The sequence below is a fragment of the Gallinula chloropus genome, assembly GCF_964237585.1.
Source record: "Gallinula chloropus genome assembly, chromosome: 5".
Lineage (NCBI taxonomy): Eukaryota > Metazoa > Chordata > Aves > Gruiformes > Rallidae > Gallinula > Gallinula chloropus.
The window spans coordinates 82,057,474-82,082,471 of record NC_140090.1 but is presented as its reverse complement, the minus strand read 5'-3'; the positions used below and the strand labels follow the sequence as shown (position 1 = coordinate 82,082,471).

The 24,998-nt window shown below is 36.5% G+C and overlaps 1 protein-coding gene across 1 annotated transcript in view; it reads left to right on the top strand.

Moving 5' to 3' along the window:
- Positions 1–24,998, top strand: part of CFAP46 (cilia and flagella associated protein 46) — a gene marked incomplete at both ends in the record, with an annotated part of 62,698 nt that overhangs the window by 11,309 nt on the left and 26,391 nt on the right. The window contains 22 exons of the mRNA XM_084264654.1: positions 1,165–1,355; positions 2,345–2,573; positions 3,727–3,847; positions 6,666–6,786; positions 7,446–7,576; positions 8,539–8,684; positions 9,170–9,303; positions 10,668–10,880; positions 12,150–12,363; positions 12,699–12,848; positions 13,427–13,534; positions 13,800–13,981; positions 15,888–16,019; positions 17,640–17,805; positions 19,379–19,430; positions 19,570–19,708; positions 20,226–20,343; positions 21,594–21,753; positions 22,550–22,740; positions 23,000–23,125; positions 23,499–23,666; positions 24,041–24,189. Of these exons, the coding sequence (XP_084120780.1) occupies positions 1,165–1,355; positions 2,345–2,573; positions 3,727–3,847; positions 6,666–6,786; positions 7,446–7,576; positions 8,539–8,684; positions 9,170–9,303; positions 10,668–10,880; positions 12,150–12,363; positions 12,699–12,848; positions 13,427–13,534; positions 13,800–13,981; positions 15,888–16,019; positions 17,640–17,805; positions 19,379–19,430; positions 19,570–19,708; positions 20,226–20,343; positions 21,594–21,753; positions 22,550–22,740; positions 23,000–23,125; positions 23,499–23,666; positions 24,041–24,189 (3,341 nt within the window). The remainder of the gene's footprint in view (positions 1–1,164; positions 1,356–2,344; positions 2,574–3,726; positions 3,848–6,665; positions 6,787–7,445; positions 7,577–8,538; positions 8,685–9,169; positions 9,304–10,667; positions 10,881–12,149; positions 12,364–12,698; positions 12,849–13,426; positions 13,535–13,799; positions 13,982–15,887; positions 16,020–17,639; positions 17,806–19,378; positions 19,431–19,569; positions 19,709–20,225; positions 20,344–21,593; positions 21,754–22,549; positions 22,741–22,999; positions 23,126–23,498; positions 23,667–24,040; positions 24,190–24,998) is intronic.

Here is a 24,998-nt window from a genome sequence, read left to right as displayed (position 1 = left end):
CAAGAAGAAAACAGGAAAACATAAGTAACAATTGTGTATTCCTTTCTTAAGTCTTCTGTCTGACTGTAAAGTGTAAAGGTTCATAATATATTACTTTCTGAGAGTAAAGGTGGTAGTGTTGAGACATGCAAGGACAATGCACTCTTGTTTTCTTATTTTACCTTTATGGGAGGTGTTTTCATAGAATTATCTCAAGTTGGAAGTAAGGATCATTGAGCCCAACACAACTGTTATTGCATGTTGTGGGCAATCTCATGTAAATTCTTATGTCAGAGAAATGTAGATTATTGTTGATAAATTGTCACACTGGGGAGGTTTTTCTTAAATTTCCACAGTCATTTGACTCAGCTATAATTCAAATCATCAAAAGTAGAAGCCTAAATTGTAAATATTATCAACAGGATTAGACGGATGACTACAATGAGCAATTTAGAAGAGCTATTGGACGCAACTAAAATTCCTAAAATGGGAAATATGAATATGCTTCCTGGAAATTGATAGCGTTTAGTGCATAAACTTCTACCTATGAGTGTTCTCGTTTTGTTGTTCAGAAATTCCATTCACCTTATGAAAAAAAAATCATTAATTTCTCATATGAGGAACGATGTACTAACACTGCATGAAGAAAAAATAGGATATTTAGGTTATTTCTAAATAGTCTTACCACACTGCAGTTGGAAAGGGTTTTTTTGCTTGATTTTTTTTTTAATCACCTCGCTTTGTAATTAGTCACCGTAGATAAGGGTTTGCTTTTAGATTTAATAGGAACCAAGTTAAATTTATAGTGTGATACATCCTATTCATAATGCTCTTTTCTTCCCCCCCTACACTCTGTAGTTAATCTTGTGTGTATATGTATATAAAAAGCTCCTGAATTCACAAACATTTCACAATTATAACTTTATCATAAGAAAGGGGAATAGCTGATGCACCTCTGCCTGAAGTATCCAGTAGCTGCACAGAGTACCTAAAATCATGAATGTCTGTTTTTAAAAAACATTTTTATTAAATAAATTCTTGAAGTTACTAAAAAATTTTCCAAAGTCTGCTGGCTGAGAGGCTGTTCTCTATTAGAAATAGCCCTAAGATTGAAATTTGGAGGAACATAGGAGAAGCTGTATTCATAAAGTGCAATACATGCTGATGAATTTTTGATTTGTGTAGGTTCAGCTGGAGTTGATAAAAAAACTCGAATTAACCTTAAAGCATGCAGTTCGCCTAGAAGACCCCGATGTGATTCAGGTTGTTTGTACAACCCAGTGGAATTTGTGCTTGCCACTACTACAGCGCAATCTGCTTCAACACGTGCGAAAGCCGTTGATAGCAGTTGCTGATGTCCTTGAGGGGATTGACAGGTAACTTTCTCTGCTGTGTTCTTCTTTTATTAATTTGAAAGGTCTCATGGCCGAGTGTCAAAGTAATTTAAATGATGAAGTTCTGTGATGTTAAGTGTCTTTGAAAATTTTCCACTGGTTGTAAATACATTAATGTCAGTGTATTGTGCACATGTCTTTCTTCATTTAAATACAGGTTCCTTTCAGGCAAAGTCTCTCACTTTTTCATGGTCTGTAGCAAATACTGAAATTTGTTAGAATCTGTAAAATACTATAGCTAGTCAAAATTATGCAAGAAAATTCCAAACCAACAGTAAATGTGGGTAGATGTGTTAGAATGTGGTTTAGACTCTGGTATTGACATCACTTCTGTTAGTTAAAAACATGTAATAAAAAAACTACTTAAAAAAACCCCAAGCATGGCTTCTGTATTACATGTTGAGACACCTTGCAAGATGCTATTTTTGTATCTTTGGTGATATTTTTTAATTGAAAAACCTAATGTATTAAGAAAATGTAAATTTTTTTAGATGTACTCTGCTGTTACACGGTAGTTAAGCACCTAAATAGCTTCACCTTTTCTGTTAATTTGAGTGGAATAAGTAAATGTTTTAGTATGTGGACTTTGGTGGGCATCTGGCCTCCAGCCAGGGCCAGACCACCACAGTGGTACTGAAGAAGGCTTCTGCTGATACACAGAGATCACTTAGCCTACAAGATATGTTGCTTCTCATGGCTGTGTTTTCTTAGGAAGGGACAATGGAAGTAAAAGGTAGTTACATTTTCTAAGCCATTTCATTAAAAAGGCATGACAGTTACATTTTCTAAGCCATTTCATTAAAAAGGCATGACAGTGATAATAGAAAAGACCAGTAAGTTAAAATGGGATTACCTGATCTCAAACTGGGAGTCACTTTTAACTACTCAATTTCATTTTTGGGTAATTTTTAGATCTAAGTATTTTAGTTTGCCTGATGTTAACAGTTTGCATTTAAATTCATATTTTTTAGCATGTTGATTTTGTTGCGTTGCCAAGTTCATATGGAAGTAGCTCGTATTGAAGAAGATGCAGATAGAATAGAGGCTGCTCTGGAACATTTACAAAAGGCTATGCATTTAGACAGCAGTGGGCAGTATCAAGAACATCTAAGACTGACTTTTAACCGTCTTCGTTTGTTCACTATGCTGTATAAGTCACCTGAGCGTCTAGAGGATCAGGCAGTAATGATGATTGAACAGGTAATCATGAAGACTAAGGTCAGTAGCTGAAACAGGTTTATTAAATTCTGGCAGAGGAAAGCCAGCAGTTTAGTAGACCTGCGTATTAGTAGAGCCAGCATCAGCCTGCTTGCACCAAATTGGCATTGCCTGGTTGCCCTTAAAAACTGCCTGAGTTCTCTCTGTGGTGGTCATGCTGCTTTGCACGCTGAAGATTGCCATAGAGGACTTTTTCCAGTTATGTTCAAAATGTATTTGTGGGGCAGGGCGGGGGGAGGAAGTTATTCATTAGCATAAAAGCAGGCTATTCATAATTGTTAAAAATTAGGATTTCATTGCACCGAAGACTGTGTTAGAGAGGAGCAGTAGACAAATAGCTAAACATCCTAGCTGGCTTTGAGATAAATCAGTATTATGTCACGCTTACAAATGATGCTAAATAATAGCAAGTCACATTGTAGTCTTTGCAAGAGTTACTGCGTCTGACTTTGTTGTGGTAACTCAGCACCTAAACAGAAATTATCTTGGCAACTGAGTGTTAGTTGTCTAAAAGAAATTTCAGATACACACCATTTTGAGATATTCACAGAAATAAAGATGTGTTCACTGAACCTAAAATCAATGCTGGAAAGCTGTCAGTGAATTGATATGTCTATTGTTAAAGAGAAAGAAAAGTGAAGAATTTTTTTGTCTAGTTTTAATGTTCTTTCCATGCACATTTACTCTGTTTAAATGTTACTTTTAAAGAAGTACTTAGCACCCCCTGGACTTTGGCTAATTCTGAGTTGACTAGGAATTGTATATATTTTGTAGTAATTCCTAGTTATTGCACAACAGATGTGTTACTGTTTGTTTCTAAACAAATAGTGAATCCAAGAAAGTAACTTAAGGACAGGTTATAACTGTCAAGATTCAGGAGGAGCATGGACAGTCCTTTGAATTCAATTACATTTGATTTACTCATGTTAGGATTAACCACAGTTCAACAGTCACTTGCAATAATAATACTGGAATGATGTGTAAGATATATGAAGATACACAATTCCTGTAGGTATTTTTTTATAGTACCAAGTTCTGTGATCTGCGTTATATTATGTTTAGTAAAAAAAAGATATTTAAATAGGAATAGAATAAAAACATAACCTTATAACCATTAGTTCTTTTCTTTATGTAGGCTAAAAGGGGAAAGCAGAATGGTGATGTGAGGAAAAAGAAGTTACTTCTGGTAAATGCAGGTCTTGCACTAGCTCCTGATTCATTTCAAATAGTCCTTGACAGTGAAAATGAAGCTAAAGGTAACGTACGTATGTGTGATTAGAAGTTACTGTGCACGATTTTGGCTGCTTTGTGCAGCTGTAGATGTTGGACATAAAATTTAGTGGCAACATGTATGGAACACTGCAGTACAGGTGAAGTGACAGTTCTGCTGAGTTCTGTGGCAAGGCCTCTAGCAATTTCATTGGGGATCTAAGTTTTATATTGTGATACTGGAAAAAGGAATGTTGTGATTTTCCTCTCTGAATTCATCTGAATCTTACTGTTGTGCTGTAGTGGGCTGTAAGTTGGGCTGTAATTTAATTTTCACTATGTGCCACTCCTGAATGTTCTTACCCAAGCTCAGTTTTAAGTGGTGTTTTCGGAGTCATAGAATCATAGAATGCTTTGTGCTAGAAGGGACCATCAAGTTCCAACCCCCCTACCATGGGCAGGGACACCTCTCACTAGACCAGGCTGTTCAAGGCCCCGTCCGACCTGGCCTTGAACACCCCATAATATTCTGTGTTAATTACATGCAATATTGGGTCTTAATTCTGTGTTTTAATTGCTTTTCTCTTCTAAAAATCTTACTTCTGAGAGATGGAGCTTTAGGCATGAATCTGTGTTTACTAAAAGATGGATCAAAAATGGGCACTTTGTTATGTCACTAAGGGCTTCGGTTTGTGGCAGGACAGCCTGTTCTTGAAGGAGCGTGGACAAAGAACAGACTTTTCTAGATCACTTGACAATAAACCAAGCATGTGACTGATTTAAGCAAGTTTCTGAGTGTGCCCAGTGTACTTCCAGGGTAGAGAATTTGCTGGAGGAAGGGAATGCTCCAGAAAGAGTCCTGTAGCCGCATGACATGGAAGGCTGCGATCAACTGACAAATTACATGTAAGGGTGTGTCGTGGTTTCACCCCGGCTGAGGGCCAAGATCCACGCAGCTGCCTGCTCCTTAAAGGAAAAGAGCAGGTTAAAGGGAAGGGGGGGGGGGGGGGGGGGGGGAAGTAAGGGAAGGGAAATAGTAAGAGGAAGGGGCAAATAACCCCAAAACCAAGAAATTAAGAGGCCCGTGGGTTGGGATAAGGATAGTTTACTAAGATAACAGAAAGATACAATGTAACAATGCTAACAGGACTTCAAAGCAAAAATATATGAAGCTGTTGATACACCATGCAGTTTCTCACCAAACCACACAACTCAGGCCGTGCCACCCAGAGCCGTCCCAGAACCTGACCGTCCCCCAAGAACCGCGCGTCCCGGCCCAGGCCTTCCTCCCATCAGCCCCCCGATATCCTGGGCAGGACGTAATTGGCGTGGAATACTCTCTTTGGTCAGCTCGGTCACCTGTCCCGGCTTCGCCCCTCCTTTCTCATGAAGAGCTGAGAAAGTCCTTGACTGTCTGACAGCAACTAGAAACATCAGGGTGTTATCAGCACTACTCCCATCTTACTCTCAAACACAGCATTCATCCGCTGTTACAAATGAAATTAACTCCATCCTGACCAAAACCAGGACATTATCCACCCCTTATTCCATACCATTTACGTCATGACCAAATCCAACCATTTCTTGCTTCAGACACCCATTTTTCCTTCCTTTTCCCTTCCCTTACTTCTCACATTCCCCCCCTCTCTTCCCTTTAACCTGCTCTTTTCCTTTAAGGAGCAGGCAGCTGCGTGGATCTTGGCCCTCAGCCAGGGTGAAACCACTACAGGGTGTTACTTACTGAACCAACAGTCCCACCAAGAGAGAAAGAAATAATATATATGCAACCGTATTATTAAAATATACACAGGACAGGACATCAGATCAGTGTTCTTTTTTGTTTTAGGTTGCATAAATAACTGTGCATCAACTTTTCATTATTTTTTGATGTATATGCGGCCTAATTTAACAAGACTTTACCCATAGATCCAGAGAACATCGTGTGTTTTTAATCCACAAATCTTTACCCTGAAACCTTACATGATATTGCTGTCATGTGTTACACTGAACAATTTCTGTCAGTTGATCTATATATGTAGTTAGGCAACACAGCCTCATCATAGACTGGATAATGCAGTACAAAAATATTTGATGTCTTCGCCTTTTCACACAGGCGCGTGCACACACACACTCTCACACACGCACTCTCACACTCTAAATCCAGAAATATGTTACATGTATTTGCTGCTATTATTTGGCCCTTATGTCAGGGATCATCACTTAGTTTCAAGTGAACATACAGATTCATCGAATTTCCCAGGCACATCATGTTACTTGTATTCTAAAGCAAAGCATCTCCTCTGTGTCGTTACACTGCAAGAAATTATCCTGTACCAGTGGAGTAACTTTCTAACTCTGGACCAACCTGTTTCTCGCATCATTTTTCTGTGTTGATTATTTGTTTAATATTTTTGCCCAATATCTTGCTAACTAAGTGAAAGTGAGTATTGTCAAACAAAAAAAAAAACCCTAATATTGTTGGAAAAGTGTTTGACTAGATGTGTTCTTAAAATTCAGCATGAATATGAGCTTTACGTATTACTTCATCCATTTACTCTAGACTGAGGCTAGTTAGAGAATTACAGGTGTGGTCCGAAAGGAGGGGTACTTCAGATATTTGGAGGCTAAGCAAGTATAAATTAGTTTTTGTATGGGACAACTATATCTGAAGATAGAGGAAAAACAGACTCGGTGCTGGTGGGGTGTGGGATATTTGTTAGTGTTGGTTAGTTTTGGAGAAGCTTGAAGGACTGAAAAAAGGGCGGGATTTCAGAAAGTACTTATATATTAAATTAATACCCTTCATGTGGATTTTTTCATTTCTAATACTTAAAAACTACCTTAATTTTATTTTTCTTTGCTAAGTTTTCTCAGGTAAAAGTGGGAGTCATATAAGCTACCTCTGTGCAAAAGCACAGCATCATATTAAAAGCGTGGAGAAAGTTGCTGAACATTTGAAACACTTAAATGACAATAACAGAGAGAGGTAATTACAATAGTCAAATGTGTCTCTTTAATCTTGGGTAAAAGTCTCTAATGGGAAAGCTTCCCTGCCAGGGATCCAGGGGCAACCACAGCTTCTTTGGGCATCGCATACAAAATCTTATTTTGATAAAGAAATTAAATAGTCTATTCTGAGAGTCAGAAAGATTCATCTGTAGGAATGTCACAGGTTTTGTTCTGACTATGTATGTATCATTTTGTCATTCTTTATTTTGAAGTAGTTTTTTCCTTTTTGCTGCACTAAAAATTCCCATTTAAATGATTCTCTAAAAAATTCTGAATATAAACCTGTTTCCCAGACTTACTTTGAATTTCTCAACATCAGTTTTGTAATATTGAGTGTGGTTTATTTTATAAGATAGATAATTAGGGGTGTCATACACGTTTTGAAATTTTAGGATAGTTACTATCCAAAACAATAATTTCATCCCACTCTTGATATATGAGGGGATTTTTAAAAAAATTAATAAAGTAACTGTTATATCTTTACTACTGATAAGAAATCTTCAATTTATTTTTATTAGATTTAACATTGTATTTATGACGGACATCATTATTGATGTGATTTTTTTTTTATGATCCTGAAGTGTGGAAGATAATCCTACTTAAAAAGTAATTTTACGTAGGCTTTTTCTTTGGTAGAATTATTCCTTGGGCAGATTTGGCAAAAGTTGCACGTAAACAAGAAGTGTGGGATGTCTGCCGCGCAGCATGCAGGTTTTGTCTCCTATATGACGATACCTTGTTTAGGAAAGAAACAAAGCCTAAAAAAAGTAAGTGAATGAGTTATTTTGAATGTTATAAGAAGAACTTTTCTCCTCACTTGTTAGAGTTGGTTGAAGGGTTGGTTGAAGGCATCAGCCAGTATTACTATTTTCTTCCCTCCCATTCTAAAAATCCCTTGAGACTCTTGTCTGTCATTGCATGTTGGTGTCTTCTACCTCTGAATCTAGAAATCAGTCAATACATTTTTCTACTGGAACCACTTTGCCTTCAGAAGCATTTCATCAGTGCTCAAGAAAAGTTCTTATGGAATGTACCTCCCTATCCAAGAAAATAGGTTTTGCGAAGCTGTGAAGATAGGCCAGGAGAAGAAGTAGCTTTGTGTATCCTACTTTTTATGCTTTCCCTCAAACACCTATTGTTGGCCAACAATATAGAGGCAACCCACTGTGACAGCTTTTATGCTTGCTCTTTGGGCTTATATTAAAATCTCTTTGGGTTTATATTAAAATAATCTTGCTCCTTACTCTTCATTATTAAACCAAAGAAATATAATGCTCCTTTTCACTTTATTGTTGTGTGTGTTGCCAGAAAGTCAGCCTCATCTATAATTCAAGCACACTGAGACTTTCTCCACTACATAGTGTTCAGTGCTTCTCTTCCACTGAAGCCATAACATTCAACTAGAGGCTGTGGTTTATATTCATACTAATGTACTTTCAGTATGCATGTTATGACTTGAGGAAGTTTGCTGCAAATACTTTAATTTATGCACAAATGGTTCATGACAGGTAGCCAATACCTCAGCATTACCTGAGAAGAACTGGGTTTGAGTACAATATATTGTACTGATGAAAAAATAGTTGAATTAAATAATTTTACATGTGTACTCGGCATTTTCTGGTGGATTTATGAATGTGTAGTGATTTTAAATTTTAAAATGAAGGTGATTTTTTTTTTTTATTCACGTGGTAATAATAATAATAATAAGGGAATTATTGTTTCTTTATAGCACAGAAGAAGAAAGCTAGTATGACTGTGATGGATGATGATCAGGGTAACAGCTTACCGGGAGAATCATCGCTACTTGCTAAATCCGTCTCTTTTGAAAGAGATTTACTCAGAATATTAGCAGAAATACGATTCATTAATGCAGAGGTAAATAAACTATCCAGCTGTTACTCATATTTGTTTCATGTAGTGTTTTTAATGCATAATTTAATGTATAAATCTGAAATCACTGGAATTTTTAGTTTATTGTCTATTTCCATAGAAACTAAAGGAAGTAGTTTTGTGTAGTGTCTTTTTTAAAATACTATGTGAAAGTAACTGAAGCAGTAGTTTCACTGCAGGTGGTGATAACACCTTTTTATAAGGGATTTTATTGTAAATGTCTGATGTAAAATTATATTTCTGGATTCTTAATGTTCTGACATGATTAATTTTTTTCCTTAATTAAATTAGTAAAATTATCTCTAGGTAATTGGAAGATTATGAACTATTTTACATTGTATTTCGCCTGTACAACATCTGGAAAGGCAGTTTATATTTTTTTAATTCTTGAAGAGATAACAACATTAAGTCACAGTCTTTTTTCACAATGATAACATGGGTAGAAAATTTATTTCTCTGTATCTTTTCAGGCAACTGTTCACTTATTAAGATTGCAGGGAATTGAACTGAATGATCGTGCGGTACCTCCAGAAGACACAAGCCAGGATAATCCAGGATGTATTTCATATCTTCCTGAAAGCAATCCAGAATGGCAAACATATAGGTGATTTTCTTTAATATATAACAAGACCTGATAACTCTAACAAATTGTTATCATCACACAGAGATGATAATAACAAAACGTTAAATAATCTTTAAAAATAGTTTGAAATATTTTGTCTTGTTTGTTTTCATTCTGAAATGTGCTTTTTGTGTTTCATTTAATATTTCTTTCTCTGAAACTGCTAGTACCTCAACCTTAAAAACTTAAAATTGTATTATATTGACACTTAGACCATGAAATTCTACATTTAAAAATAAATTTCCCCAAATCAAAAAGTCTTTGTTTTGCTTTATAGTTCCTATGACTGTAATGATGTCTGAGTACCTGAATGCATACAATGAATTACTTCAGTTTGAGAAACTAGTCTGTTCCATCCAACCAACTGAAATGAGTAAGGGAGAGTAGAACTTAGCCACTACTGGGTTTTTTTCTGATCTCATGCAATTATTTCTTGTGAAGGGGAGGGGGGAGAATTCTGAAGATACTTAAATAATCTTCTGTTCACATCCATATTAATGTTGGCCTTATTGTGGCACTGGTCATGTCCAGAGTCTGTTCATTAAATCAAAAGATTAAGTAAAGTTTCCCACACTGTCTGCTGCAAATGTTTTTGAAAATGGGGAAATGCATGAGCAGATCAGAACCAAGGGGGAAAGATAATGAGGATTCTGTTCCAAATTTGCTAGTAAGCTGGTTTTGAGTTTACCCAATTAGATTAAGAAGTCATAGGAAAAAAGCACTTTGGTTTACTGTGCACTGAACCACTGTTGTCATGGCAATACCCTGTGTCAAGTTGTGCTTTTGGTTTTGTGACTTTAACCATAGCTCTTGTGTCTGGACACTCAATGCTGTATTTCTGATACTGCTCTTTCAAAGTAATGATACATCTTGATAATGAGGAAAAAAAAAAAAGCCATGGAAGAAAACTGTTGCATAGACTATGAAAAAGGTGTTATTCTATTTAAAATGACTTTAGCATTTCAGAACATCTGGATATCTTTGAGTGCAAGAGCACATTTAAGTGAAAAAGTTGCCTCCTTAACACTTGAGTGGAATGCCGTACTTGTATCGGCATGCAAGCAGTGCCCTGTCATGGATATTTAATGATTTCTAGCACTGATGTGTGGATTCATAATGTGCATTTAAACAGAACATGTGGATGAAGCATGCACTATTTTGAAGCCAATAGTTTTAGATTGTCAGAGATTACACATTTTATATTGAAACTAATTCATTTTCTCATTCAAGTAAAATGCAAGATGAAGACTTAATAAATGCAACTGGCAATTAAATATTTATTGTGGTTGTTTATCCTTTGAGTGTTGAAGTTTTGGAATAACAGCTTCTTCATGGTAATTTTATAGTTCATGGATAGACTACTTATCTCAGTATACTATGGAAAACTTCCAGCGTGCAGCCGAAATAGGAGAAGAATTGAATGAAGCCTGGATTGTTCACAATGCTGTGGTGTATGTCTTAAACTACAACAGACATATTATCTCTTCAGGAAGACAGAGGGAAATTATTGAGTGTCTGCAGACTCTTCTTGGAGCCATGAAGACTGTTGGACACACTGGGTACGTTTAGATGTTTGGGTATGAGCACACTTTTTTTTCTAAAACAGAAAAAATATTTTTACAAACACCATAAATCACTTTGTGCTGTGAAAGACTTATTTCTGGCCTTTAGTAGTAGTAGAAGGACTGACTACAGAGTAGTTCAGAAGATAAATTTAATTTTGTGGTGTGAAAATGACTTTTTAATCATTTCTATTTGTTGTTATTCACTATAAGCCGTATTAACTTCAGACTAAACAGTATTCATTTCTCTTCATTGTGGAACAGCAACATGTACATGTGAAATAGCATTTTATTAAGCTAGTCAGAAATAATCAGGAAGATTTTCTTCAGACTTTGAGTTTGCAGGACAGCTTGACATTTATTTGCTTGCTGTCAGTTGCTCTGAAGTTCAATTGTACTGTAATTACAGTTCATTGTAAATATTTGTGATCAGAGTAAGGTGGTTACTGCTGGTTCTGAAATATAAAATAAAATGGAAGAAAAGAAAGGGAATGGTGCACATCAATAGACCATGAAAACATAGATTCCACAGTGGTTTAGAGAAATCCTGTTCTGTAGTAAATGCAATGGCAGAATGATTGGCTGTGACAGAAGAGTGCTCAAGTCAAAGCCTGACTGTGGGACAAAATCCAAGAGATTCAGCGTGTTATTGGCAGTGACTCCAGCACCAGACAGATTGTGAATTCAGTTCTGTAAATCTGTGAACTGTCAGGACCAGCAGCAGGGAAGGCTTTGTTCTCCAGTACTGTGAAGAGAGCCTGCATATTAATTCTGATATTTATATTAGCACATATCAGCAATGATCTCTGAGTCGTAATTCAATTTATTTGTATTTTCTATTAAAAAAAAAAGTAATTCCAGCTCACCAGTTGATTGGTATGAGGAATAATAGAGTGTATTAAATAAATGGTTTTATATGAGGTGTTTGGCTTTGGTTAATTTTTCAGGATATAGTTAATGATTTTTATACATAGCATTCCACCAATCATAAAAGATATTTTAAATGTCTGACACTTTTTATTCCTGTGTGGAAAGTGAAGTTTTAATTATGATGTAAACTATGAAAGTCAGTTGTGCTGGTTTTGTATATTTAACCATTTTAACTGCTATTCCAATGCAAAATTTTTTTGAAATATCCATAGTTTTGGTCTCTAAGAAAAATCTAGATTTTCAGGCAATGTTCATTACTTGAAGGTAATAAACTTTATTACTTTCCTCTAGTAACTGTGGCTGTATTCACTTCCAATTTTTTGCTTTCTTCTGCAGAAGTACTGTGATGTTGCTGATGTTATGTAATGCTTTGGCTCGGGGCTTAATCCTCTGTTGGATTCCAAAGCCAAAGCTTGCTGAGAGGAAAAAAAAAGGTGCAGCAACAGAGACAAGCAGAACAGCTGCAGCAAAGAAACATGAGAAAGCAAGTGTTGTTCAGTCTTCTTCAGTAGATCCCAGAGGACTTCCTGATATCAAAGCTGCGTTAGAGGTACGAAGCCATCATTTTTTGTAGTCTTTTTTTGGTCTGCTCTCATATGTTGGAATTCATATAAATTAAAGTGTGGAGATTTTTGGAAAAAATAAGCTACTGTCTTTTCCAGTTCCTGCAACCACAGGTCCTCTGCAAAGGCACACTGAAGTTCCTTACCAGCTGGGGGTGAGGACTGTAACTTCAATTTGCTGTATGGGCTGACTGTATGGAGATGTTGTTAGGCTCAGTGGTGTGTGTGCAATAATTTAAAAACAATTGATGGATGGCATGTTACATACTAGAGCTTTTCACATTTCTCTTGCGTGTCAGCCTTTTTTCTTCTTGGTGTTTAGATTTGTGAATTTGCCCTAAAAGCGACAACTGGGACCATACGTAAGGAAACGGTACCTGTTGCTGCACAACAGCAGCTCATTGCTACGTGGGTGAAAGCAAAACAGCTAAATCAGCAGCAGATCGGAGATAAACTTTGGACTGAGGAGGAGGTATTTTTTTGTCTGAATTCCTGCATAACATTGAAACTTCTACTTGAATGCTTAAAATTAAATTCATAAATTCATTTAATATGGACTGAAGTTATTAATGTGTGTTTTCTTCTATGTATTTGAATACAATGTGAAAATAAATTTGGGCTGTACTTCCCACTAATTTTTACAGAATACAGCGAATTCGTCACTCTGCACATAGCAGTGAGTCTATATTTCTTAACTCTATCTTCTGTTTTTAGTTGCCAAGAACAGTTACAGTGATGTTTGTCATATGATACTGTATAAAAAAGTTGGTTTTGAATTAATACATTCCATTGAATTAATAAATTCCTTTCTATTCATTGTGTTGTTGAAACTGATTTAGCTTAGAGTTCACAATGATAATTAAAATTAATAAATAGGTAAAACCCCTTGCTTTAAGGACACAGTAGAGAGGAACACATGCATAACGCAAATGGAAGTTTTCAAGCATAATTGTTACTACCTTGTCATCTTAATTTATGTCCTTAATGTTTACTTGGAAGAAAGATCTGTTAATGTGAATTTTTTAACATGAATTTTTTATTTCTGCTTAGAATAATGATGCAGCACAAGATCCTATGACAAGATTTCTTGTTGGTCTGGAAATGTATTCCTGTAATGGCTTGGGTCTCATGGATTTCAGTCTTCCTAGCATATGTCAGGTATTTGGTTTTGGTTTATTAGATCTCAAGTTTTAGTTACATAGTACAAATGTGATTTCAGTTTCAGTTTTGGATGGACTCAAAATTAATTTTGAAACTTTTATTGTACCATTATCTCCTTTAAAACTTACAGCTGCAGGGATGTAAATGCTATAGAAAAGAGCCTGATAAAAATATGAGATTTAAACTCTCTTAACTCTTTTCTTTCCTTTTTTTTTTTTTTTTTTTTCCTTTCTCCACCCTCCTCCTCTCTTTTTTTCCCCAGTTAGTGAATTTGGCTTTAGAGTGCAATTGGTCAGATTCCTTAGTGGAACTGCAGACACTGACACGACTTACATACTTTGCGTATGTATCGCATGACCATGACATAGTAATGACTCTTTCCAAAAGGGTTTTACAACCAGATGAGAATGTTTTCCACAACAGAGATACTGAGGAATATGGAATGTGAGTATGTGGAATTTTGCATGATACTGCTGTATGCTTGAACTAAGTTTTGAAGAAAGAGTATATATGGTAAATACATTTCATCACATAATCAACAGTGAATCAGTCATTTTTTAACATAGAAATGGTACAGTTAGTGGTGAAAGTGAAATTTTCCTACTGCTGCTGACTGTCATTACCAGTTGCTTAAGGTACTGCAGGTGATGTTTTAACTCTGCAGTGTAGCCTGCATAAAAGGCAGTGTGAGTTCCAGTGTTGCTGGACCCAGTTCAAGAAAATATATGAATTTTGTCACGCATATGTGAATTTGAGTGTTCTGAACTTTCTGAAGCAATGCTTTTCTCTGGCAATCTCGGTCTGTTCACACTTTCATGATTTCCAAGCAGAACATAGCTTATTCTAGTACCTTGCATCAGTGCTAAGCTAGCTGTAATACGCAAAGGGTCTACATAGTTCACAGAAGAAGTTGGAGCTGTGAGTGGCAATAGGTGATTGCAGCTACTGTATTCCAAGCTCTGGTATCAGGCAGTCTTTATGGTCCTTATTATGGCATTTACTTACAGTAGAAATGCTACTAATTTTTTAAAAAGTCCAGTGTCTTGATTGATAGTTTAAAACTTTGATCTCAAAGGAAAAAAGAAAAAAAGGTTCTATATATGAACAGATCTGTCAGTGAAGTCCTGTCACTTAAAATGGTGATATCCTTCAATCCTTCTCTTTTTTGGTATGCTTTCCTCCAGAACCAGAATGAAATTCTATCAAAAGAGGAAGGAGTCAACTACATTCAATGACAATTTGTTTGAAACACTTTGAATGTAATTTCTTGTAAAATAATTTCTCTTAAAAAAAACTTACCTACTAAAAACCTCTTTGAAATTCATGGTTGTTTGCTAGCTGGGGAAAAATATGTAAAATCCAGTAAGATACCTTAAATATATAGTTCCAGAACATTGCAGAAATTGAAAAACTACTTGATGCATATCTAGTAAATTGCAAACCAGTAAAAGATAAAATGTTTGATTGTTTGGTAAAGACAAGTAGTCATGGCTTGTCAATGCTGTTTCCATAGAAATCGAAGTTAAACTTAGTTTTCCCATTGTAAAGCACAGCTTCAGGACAAAGAAAGGTTAAACATTTTACACTTCTTGTTTAACTTGTACTGTAGAACACTGGTGTCCTCTTGTGGACGCAAATCATAGCTGTATGATGGTTCTCACCACAGAGTAGGAATTTGTCTGACTAGAGTGTCTGCGGTTCTGTATCTGGTTGCACGTTGTAACTAGGATGTAAGAAATAAAATTGTGCAAACTATATTACTTCTTTTCGTACAAAATCACTATTAGCCAGAGATACCAGACTTGCTTACTTACTTTTTTTTAATTGATTATCTGCTGGGACTAAAATCTACCTTATTTTCTTTTAAATGTAATGGAATATGATCCAAATCAGTTTTTCCTGTGCATACTTCACCAGACATAAGTGAGACCAGTTCCAAAGAATAGTATCAAAAATTGTCTAATTTCCACTGTTTCTGTTTTTAATTGCTTGTTATGTAAGTTTGACTTTGGACTAATATTTTTGTACGTGTACAGTAGTGAATAATGGAGAGAAAATCCCAAATCTATTTTCTCCCCTTGTTAAATGTAGATAATATTTAAAAATCTTATTTCATGGTCATTTTCATTAGAGCTGTAAAAATTATACTTAATTTCTGATATATTTTCACAAAATACTCAGTTTTTAAAATATTTTCTGGTACTAAAAGAAAATCCTGTAGAAGCATTTGTAAATTCTAAAGCTATGGACATCTGTCTGTTTAGTAACAACTTGAAAGCATCATTAATAGGAACTGGTATGTTCTTAGACTGTAAGAGTAGCGCTTCTTGAATTATTTGCCTTTATGCAGGCCTGGTAACAGAGTGAGACAAGAAATGTTAAGCACTGCTGCCTGTATACAAGGCCAGAGTATAATGGAACATTTGTCTGGAGGAAAACATTTACGTGTAGAAGCATCAGAAGCCTTTGTTCAGAGTGCCAGGTATGTTTTATTTTGAGAGATGACCAATATAAAACAGACATAAAATTTGCTTTGTGGATTTGGGAACAACATGTTATCTCCCTAGACTGATAAAACTCCAGATAATTCTGAGTTGAAATGCTTTTTTGACAAAGGGTTTGACTGATTTTTAGTTTAGTACATTTATCAAGTACTGTATCTTCCACATAGCTGATCTTGTAATGTCATAGGATCGTATGAAACTGGGGTGGGAAGAGACCAGCTCAAAGCAGGGCCGGCCAGCCCAGGGCTTTGTCCAGTCTGGTCTTGAAATCCTGCAGGAATGGAGACTGCATACCCTCCGTGAGGAACCTGCATCACTGTACTCATGGGGGAAAAGTTTCTGCTTATATCCAATTTGAACCTTTCTTACTTCAACTTACGCTCATTGTCACTTGTCCTGCCATCCACTGTGAAGAGCCTGGCTGCTGCTTCTCACTAACTTCGTTAGGTTATTAAGAAAATTCTTCTTATTATGTCACCCAAAGCCAACCTTTCATGCTGAACTAGCCCTGTACCCAGCCTTTCCTCTCAGGGGTAAGAATCAATTCCCTCGGTCTGTTGTGTTTTCCTGTTCAAACAGCCCAGGATGCTGCTGACTTTTTACCAGAGCACACTGCTGGCTGTTTTTCAGCTTGCTATCCACCAAGATCTCCATGTCATTTTCAGCAAAGCTACTCCTCAGTAGGTTGTGAAATTAACACTGTAATACTTTTTCCTTCTGTTGATCATTAAAACAAGTGATGAATGAAGTTAGTCTAGCCAGTATAAAAGAACTCTGAGGTGATGTCATGGTGCAGGTGAATCTCCATATTTTAACTTCATATGGTATGACAAGCACTTTCTCAAGAAGGAATGAGCGTGTGTGTGTGTGTATATATATATCTTAAGACCATTCCAAAAGGGTGTCAGAAAGTAGGGAGCAGATCTAGGCCTTAATAAGTCTAGTGTTGAAACATAAGGTGTGTGAGCACATGGACTCTAATAATCATGGAAATGTGCAAGAAAATGACAAAGATCACAAGATTCAAAACCTGTCTTTTTTTTTTAAATAGTAAAACGATGGAATGGGTGATTGGTTAATGCAAATACAACATTTTTAACTGAATTCTAAAGCTTTTCCTCACGCATGAGTATTGTGTTGTATCAAGAGTATTACTAAATTCTATTAATTTGAAGTAACATTTGTGTGGAATATGCTCGAAACAATTTGAATCCAGCTAGAGGCATCTGGGGGTATATTCTTGTGTTACAGTGGTACTGCACTGTCCAAAATCTGTAGCATTTCAGTAATAGTTCTATTTTGTAATGGTTTTAGAGTGAGAAATTAAAATGATTTGAAGTCAAAAATGGTTTCAGTGAGAACCTCTTGAGTAGATTTCTATTTTTTAATGAAGGCTCTTGACTTAAGATTACACAGAAATACAGTAAAACCATCAATATGGTACCTGTTTATTGTGAAGCTTATGTTAATCCCTCATTGTGATATTATACATAGTGGTGCTAGGTCAGGTAAACCCAGATGTTTGTAAAAGTAAAATCCTTTATTTTGGCTAGAGTGGGGTTGTTATCTTTCATTAATCTGTACTTCACTTTCTTCAGGTATGCAGGTGAAGCCAGAAATTATTCCCTTGTAATGTTTGCAGCTAGACACTTCTGGAACACATGTTTACCTTTGCTAGGTTCTCCACATGACAGAGAGCAGTTTAAAGAACCTACTGAAATAATTCTTAAGAGTATAATTAAAGCAGAATCTAAAAATGAACAGGTAAGACTGACTATAGCTATTGTTAATTGTGCTTGTGTTTAGTGATTGGTACCAATGATAAAAATACTGGTTTGCTGTGAAGCTCTGAGTATATACTTGAAGACGCCTTTTCTAAGAGAAGAAAGTGACTCATTTGTCATAAACATGTATATGGTTTCTTGCCTGCTATCACATGGCACACATTCATACATACAGGGAATTAAGTACTCTTCTTCTTTTCCCTTTTGGAGTTTCTTCTGGTTTTAGGAAATTTTCAGATTTGGAACTGTTTTGTTTGGTCTCCTCTTTCCTAAGATGGGGGCCCCAGAACTGGATGCAGTACTCCAACTGGGATCTCGTGAGAGCACAGTGGAGGGGGAGAATTGCCTCCCTTGACTGGATGGCCATGCTTCTTTTGATGCAGCCCAGGACATGGTTGGCTCTCTGGGCTGCAAGCACACATTGCAAGCTCGTGTCCAGTTTTTCATCCAGCAGTACCCTAAAGTCCTTCACCACAGGGCTACTCTCAGTTCATGCCCCAGTCTGCACTGCTATTTGGGATTCCCTTGACCTATGTGCAGGACCTTACACTTGGCCTTGTTGAATTCCATGAGGTTCACACAAGCCCACTCTTCAAGCCTGTCAGGATCTCTCCCTCTCGTGAATCAACTGCACCACTTATCTGGGTGTCACCAGCAAGTTTTCTGAGTGTACTCTTAATCCCATTGTCTGTGTTACTGATGAAGATATTAAATGGCATTGGTCCCAGTACAGACCCTTGAGGGATGCTACTCATTACTGGTTTCCACTTGCACATTGAGCCATTGACTGTAATTCTTTGATGTGGCCATCCAGACACTTCCTTATTCATGTAACAGCACATCTCAGATTTAGCAGCAATAAGTTTGTGGGGGACCATATCAAAGGTCTTGCAGAAATCTAGGTAGGTGACATTGATAGCTCTACTTTTGTCCACTGATGCAGTAACTCCATCATGGAAGACCACAAGATTAGTGAAACTTTGTGCCTTTGTGGAAGTAAATGATGATTGGATCGAATCTGATAAACCTTTGATGATGATAATGGAATGATTACCCAAAAGTTGTAGCTGCAGCTGAGATAATTTATTATGTATTCAATGGCCAGTGCATCAGTAGAACTCTATATGGATCTATTTATGAAACAAGATAGTGAAATTATCTTTGAAATTGCAAAATGGGAGGGGAAAGGGAGAAAACAGTTACCATGTCTCTTACATTTGGATGAGGACTCCAGTGGTCAAATTTCACAAGTAAAGCCAGCTATAAGCAAAATGGGTTGAGATACTAAATCATGTTTCAAACATGACCTGAAAATAGCCTAACATAATAAGCTGTTACTGCTCTGTTGGTTTTTTGTTACAGAACTCAGTTTGGAGAAATGGCTGTGCTTTTCACCTCCTGCACAAGTAGCTATTTAAGTAACAGATTAATAGTTAATCATTAGCCATTAATCATATTCATGGGTTTACAAATGAAACAGAAGTACAGTAATGCTTACAGATACGTGTTAACCAAAAGGGTCTGGTCTTAGTTGGTTTTTTTTGTCTCACTAGCAGAAGAAAGACGCGGTGCAGTTGCATCAGTGGATTACGAAGGATTTTCCAAGTATTGAGCTATCAGTCGGGTGCTCTCTCCCAGGCATGTTCTTCATTCTTTTGATCTAGTAATAAAACCCCTCAGTATTTTGTAAGGTCATTATTCTAATTCTGCAGTATATTAATTAATATTTCGTTATACTTCAAAGGTTCTGAGGAAGATCTGACATTAAGAATCTTCTTATATGGGTTATTATTCCACACACATGCTGATAAAGCTGATTGGAATGCAGCGCTAAAAGTCCTGAATGAAGCTATTAAAGTTTTGCCTGAGACAAGACACAGGCTGTAAGTTGGTTGATTTATTTTTATTAAAATAAGTATCCTGATTCTTGAGAAGTATAAAACTGTATTAATTTTTCATTGGGAAGATACTATGATTGTTGTCAGCCTGTCAGTTCTTATAACAGAACACTTTTGTGTCTTATTGATGAAAAAAGACATACATTGGTGGTTCTTTTTATCATTAGTCTGTTCATAATATTTGTAAATTCCATTTTTAAAAAACTTGTATAGAAGTAGTATCTTTTGCAAGAAAATAAGTGCATAAACTGCAGCTATATAGCAGAAACTTTCATTTTCCTAGTTTTAACCCACTTACATTAAATGGAAACTGAATTATCTGGAGTACTGTTTACATAGGCTTATCTGAGTTCAAAGACTTGTGCACTTTTATGTCAGTTTATGAACTTTATGTGTCTGTACTATGCTGATATGAGCTAAGATGTCTGTAACCCTGTGAATACAGGGTTACTTTACAGGTACAGATGCAAGTAATTTGCAATTTAATTTTGTCATTTTCTAGCCTGATTTTTAAGTATATAGTGACAGTGAAGGCAAGATTAGGATGCAGTTTTATGATGGACGTTCAGAAGTGCAGAGATGAAGGTGAAGAATATTTGTCATATATGTGGCATCATTTGGTAACAGTCTCCAGAAGCACTGCTGAACAGCTCAGCTGTTTCCAGAATGCAGTCATTGCCTTACAGGTTTGTTGGTTTTTACTGTTATGTTCAAACGCTGATAGAATGATGTTTCTCAAGTGATTCATGAGATTGCAGGTACATAATGGTACTGGTAGGAAGGCCATATACTTAGAATCATAGAAAAGAGCTTTGAGATTATCAAGTCCAACTGCTAGCCCAGCACTGCCAAGCCCACCACTAACCCATGCACCTGAGCAGCACATCTACACGTCTTTTAAATCCCCCCAGGGATGGTGACACTCACACTGCCCTGGGCAGCCTGGTCCCGTGCTCAACAGCCCTTTGGGGGAAGGCATCTTACCTAATATCCAATCTAAACCTCTCCTGGCACAACTTCAGGCCATTTGCTCTTGTCCTATTGGTTGTTACTTGGGAGAGGGGGTTCACACACACACACACACACACACACACACACACACACACCCACACACCCACACACCCCCACACACCCCCCCCCACACACACACACCCCCACACCCACACACACCCACACACACCCACACACACCCACACACACCCACACACACCCACCCACACACACACACCACACACACACACCACACACACACACACACACACACACACACACACACCCCCCAGGGACCTGTAGAGCATGAGAAGATCTCCTATCAGGCTCTTCACCAAACTAACCTACCCCAGTTCTCTCAGCTGTTCCTCATCAGACTTGTGCTCTAAACACTTAATTAGCTTTGTTGCCCTTCTCTGGATCTGCTCCAGCACCTTGATGTCCTTATAGTGAGGGGACCAAACCTGAACACAGCACTCAAGGCACAGCATCACCAGTACCCAGTGAAGGGGGTCGATCAATGCCCTGGTCCTGCTGACCACACTATTACTGATACAAAACTTGACCATTAGGCTTTATAGCTTTGAAATTGCTCTTCAGTTGGAAAACTGTGTGGTTGAATCTTGGTAGCCAGTTCATTTGAGTCCTGTTAATGAAAAATGACTATGATTAGCCAATTGCAAGAGGTTTTGATAAAGCAAAGAATTAACTGGTAGAATTCTTTGTTCCATTCTGTTCGGCGTAACTCTGATTATGTGTTGACAGACTGCTCACTGTCCAATTACTATTTTTTGCTTCTGTTAAGACTATATTGAAATTTTGAATATAATTTTGATGGTTAACCAGATGTAAACAAACCTTTGCTTTATTATGTTTATAGAAACAAGAAAATGAATGGCAGAAAATTGATTGTCTGATGGCATTTTCCGAATGGTTATATTGTAACCAGTTTCCCCTCAGTGAGGTTATTAAACCTCTGGACTGGGTAGTAGATCTCTTGCTACACATGAAATTTTCTATGCAGACCTCACAAGAAGAAGGTATGTAAAAGGTGTATATCATTCAGAGAAATTTCTCAGCAGCAAATGGAAGAGACATTTTTCATTTACAACTTAGTTACCACAGAGAATGGCACCAGCTTGGCTATACTTTGGCCAGTATTCACTGTTACTTGTTCAAGGCTAGCTTAAATGTGTCTGTGAATTCTGCGACATGCCATGGAGACCTTCCCCGCATCTCTTGGTACAGTAAGATACAGCTCCTGTCTGACGTAGGGGTTCCTGAGGTGTGAGATGCTACCAGAAGACAGTTCGTTTCAAGTGCATCCTCATGGAGGGCCAGGTGTAACTATAGGAGATGGTTTCTGTGCCAAGATTTGGGTACCTATGTCTGTTTCTTTCCTTGACTATATCTAGTATTTTAGGGTTTAGGCTGAAACCAGGACAACTGCTACATCAGGGTCAAGAGGATTTTTATTTGGCTGCCACACTACTTAAGTGGCTGAAATAAATAAGCTAGACTCTCTTTCACCCAGATCTGTTTTTGAGAAAACACAGTTAAAGTGTGCTTGCTGTGGATTTCATTTCTGTGTCAGACTTGAATCATTTAATATGTGTAACTGTTTCGTTATTAATTGCAAACATGGTACAAGTAGTATTGCATCATCATAAGAACATCTTCAATAGATGGATTTCCATTTTTCTGGTTTTTTTATAAACATTTTTATTTTCACTTCAGAAATTTAAACTGTGGAACAGTTTTTTCAATACTGTCTCTGCGATCATGTTCTTTGGTTTTTAACATTAAAAAATACCATACCAAAATTTTCACCTACAGAAAATTCGAAGATAGACTTTGGAGCAAATGATACCGTGCCCCAAATTACTTTGGAAGATTTGAGTAATATTAAACAACTGGAAGCTTTGTTTAGAGCACAGACATTATTTGCTTTAATTTCTGGTCATAGTTCTCCATCTCATCAGCAGCACTGTTTGATGGCATATGCTTGTATCATCCGTATCTGGCAGGTGAGATTGTATAAGATTTTATTGTAATATAATATTTCAAGATGTCTTGTGTAACTACAGTGCCACCTATTCATTTGATGTTTTAACTATGTCTTTTAACTTTCCAATTTTATGGTATAGTTAGTATACTTACTCAGGTTTAAGGATTAAACAAGAAAATCATTTCTCTTAGGAACAGTGTTTTAGAGAGAATAATCATTACTACTAGAAATTGTCATTGTTACTGAAAATTATTAAGTGGAACGATGTTTTTATCTAGGTGTCATTGTCAGCATCAGGAGCTATGACAAATGTATTATCAAAGCCTCCGCAACTTACAGCTCCTCAGAAGGAACAGTCACTAATTAGTCCTAAAAAAGAGAAGGACAAAAAGAAAAAGGAACAAGTAAGAACCCCTTTCCTGTGGAATTAAAACACTCATCTCTTTCTAAGAGATGTTTCCCTGGGCTTATTTGGGAAATAGTTCAGGTGCTTTCCTGTAAAGACTCTTATAACCTGTGAAGAATTTCTGTGTGAGACCTTCACTCTTGGTCACATAGATTTGACAGGTGATAAATCTAAGTGTACTTTTCTTTTTTTGTTGCATTGGTCAAAATACTCCTGTTTGGTAAAACTAACAGTCTAGAGGTCAAGTACTTTGCCCCAAACTTCAGAGCATATCAAACAGATAAGTTGGAGGGTTTTTTAATGTTAGCTGAATATTTAATACAAACAAGAATGTTAGTTTGGTCTCATAAATGTCCTTATTTTTTATATAGGTTAAAAGTTCTGCTGTGAAAGAGAAGCTTAAAGCAAAAGGATCGATTGATACCTTACCAGCAAATGTGGAAGAATGGGCTCATTATGACTGTCCCAGTGAAATCAGGAATAGTTTTAAACAGAAAACAAGTAATTACGGTATTAACTGGGATAATTTCCCCAAACCTGTAAGCATTCTCTTAAAAATTCTAGAGCATTGGTTAGGAAAAAAAGAGAGTAGCATAGAACTATGTTGCTTTTTAGTTTTTTCTGTCTGCAATAAAGAGTATGTTCAGAGAGCTGTCAAGAAATATCCCTTGTCATCGTATTCATTAATACTTCAAAAAGTGTTGATCAGTACTCTGCATTCTGGAATGGACATAACTTACAGAATAAATGTACTGACTTTCTGTGCACCTTGCTGCTTTTTCAGCTGGAATGATCTCGGGGGCGGGGGAGGTTAAGTAAAGTTTGGAACTCAGGATGGAATCATTAATTAAAAATTTATTGTCTACAAAATTATGTTTATACTGATTAAATTTTAAAAATTATTTCTTTTCAGACTTGCACTTTGTATTTTATGGACCTTTTATCTAAAGAACTACACACAATTTTTTGCCCCCACTTGATTCTTCCCATCTTTCAGCTAGCTGAAGTTATTGCTAATGAAGTTGTGGAATGTAGAAGTTTATCTGATCTCTATCACCTTCGGTTTGTATCCTTTATTAACTGAATGGAGTGGACCATCCATTAATATTTCACTAAATACTAACAAGGCTTTTTGTGACTTAAGGTTTTATATTTGCATTGGTTTGGGGTTTTTTTATTCCTTTTTATACATTTTAATAGAGTTTTAATCAACTGTGATTCTGTGAATAGGCTTATCTGTATCATCCATATCTGGCAGGTGAGATTGTATGAGATTATATTGTAATACAATATTTCAGGATGTCTTGTGTAACTACGGTGCCAGCTATTCATTTGATGTTTTAACTATGTCTTTTGACTTTTGGCTTAAGAACCTGAATAAATACCCCAAGTAAGTGCATTCTCTTTTATAGACATTTGCCTTTGTGACCAAATTTCTATAACTTTTATGGATGATTAGCCCTAAAAGTTTTGATTCAAAAATATTTAACAGTCAAACAATGGCAAATTGCTGTTTTAGCTGAAAAATTTCCTCATGGTTTTTTGAAATGTATTACATAATGTTTGCTTAATAGTTAACAGTTCTAAGCAGTAATTGCTTAATTCATGATAGTTTATTAAATGCTGCACTAAGTATTTTTAAAATGCTTGAAGCCCCACGTAACAGTATAGATAAATATTTGTGTACACAAATGTGTTTTGTGTTCATCTGAGTTGCCACTTGATTATTGAGTTACTGTCTTACAAGACTAAAAGTGATTTATTGTCCTGGTTTCAGTCAAGATGGAGTTAACTTCTTTTGTAGCAGCGGATGGAATGCTGTGTTTGAGTGTTAAAATGAGTGTTAAAACCCTGATGCTATTTATTAATAG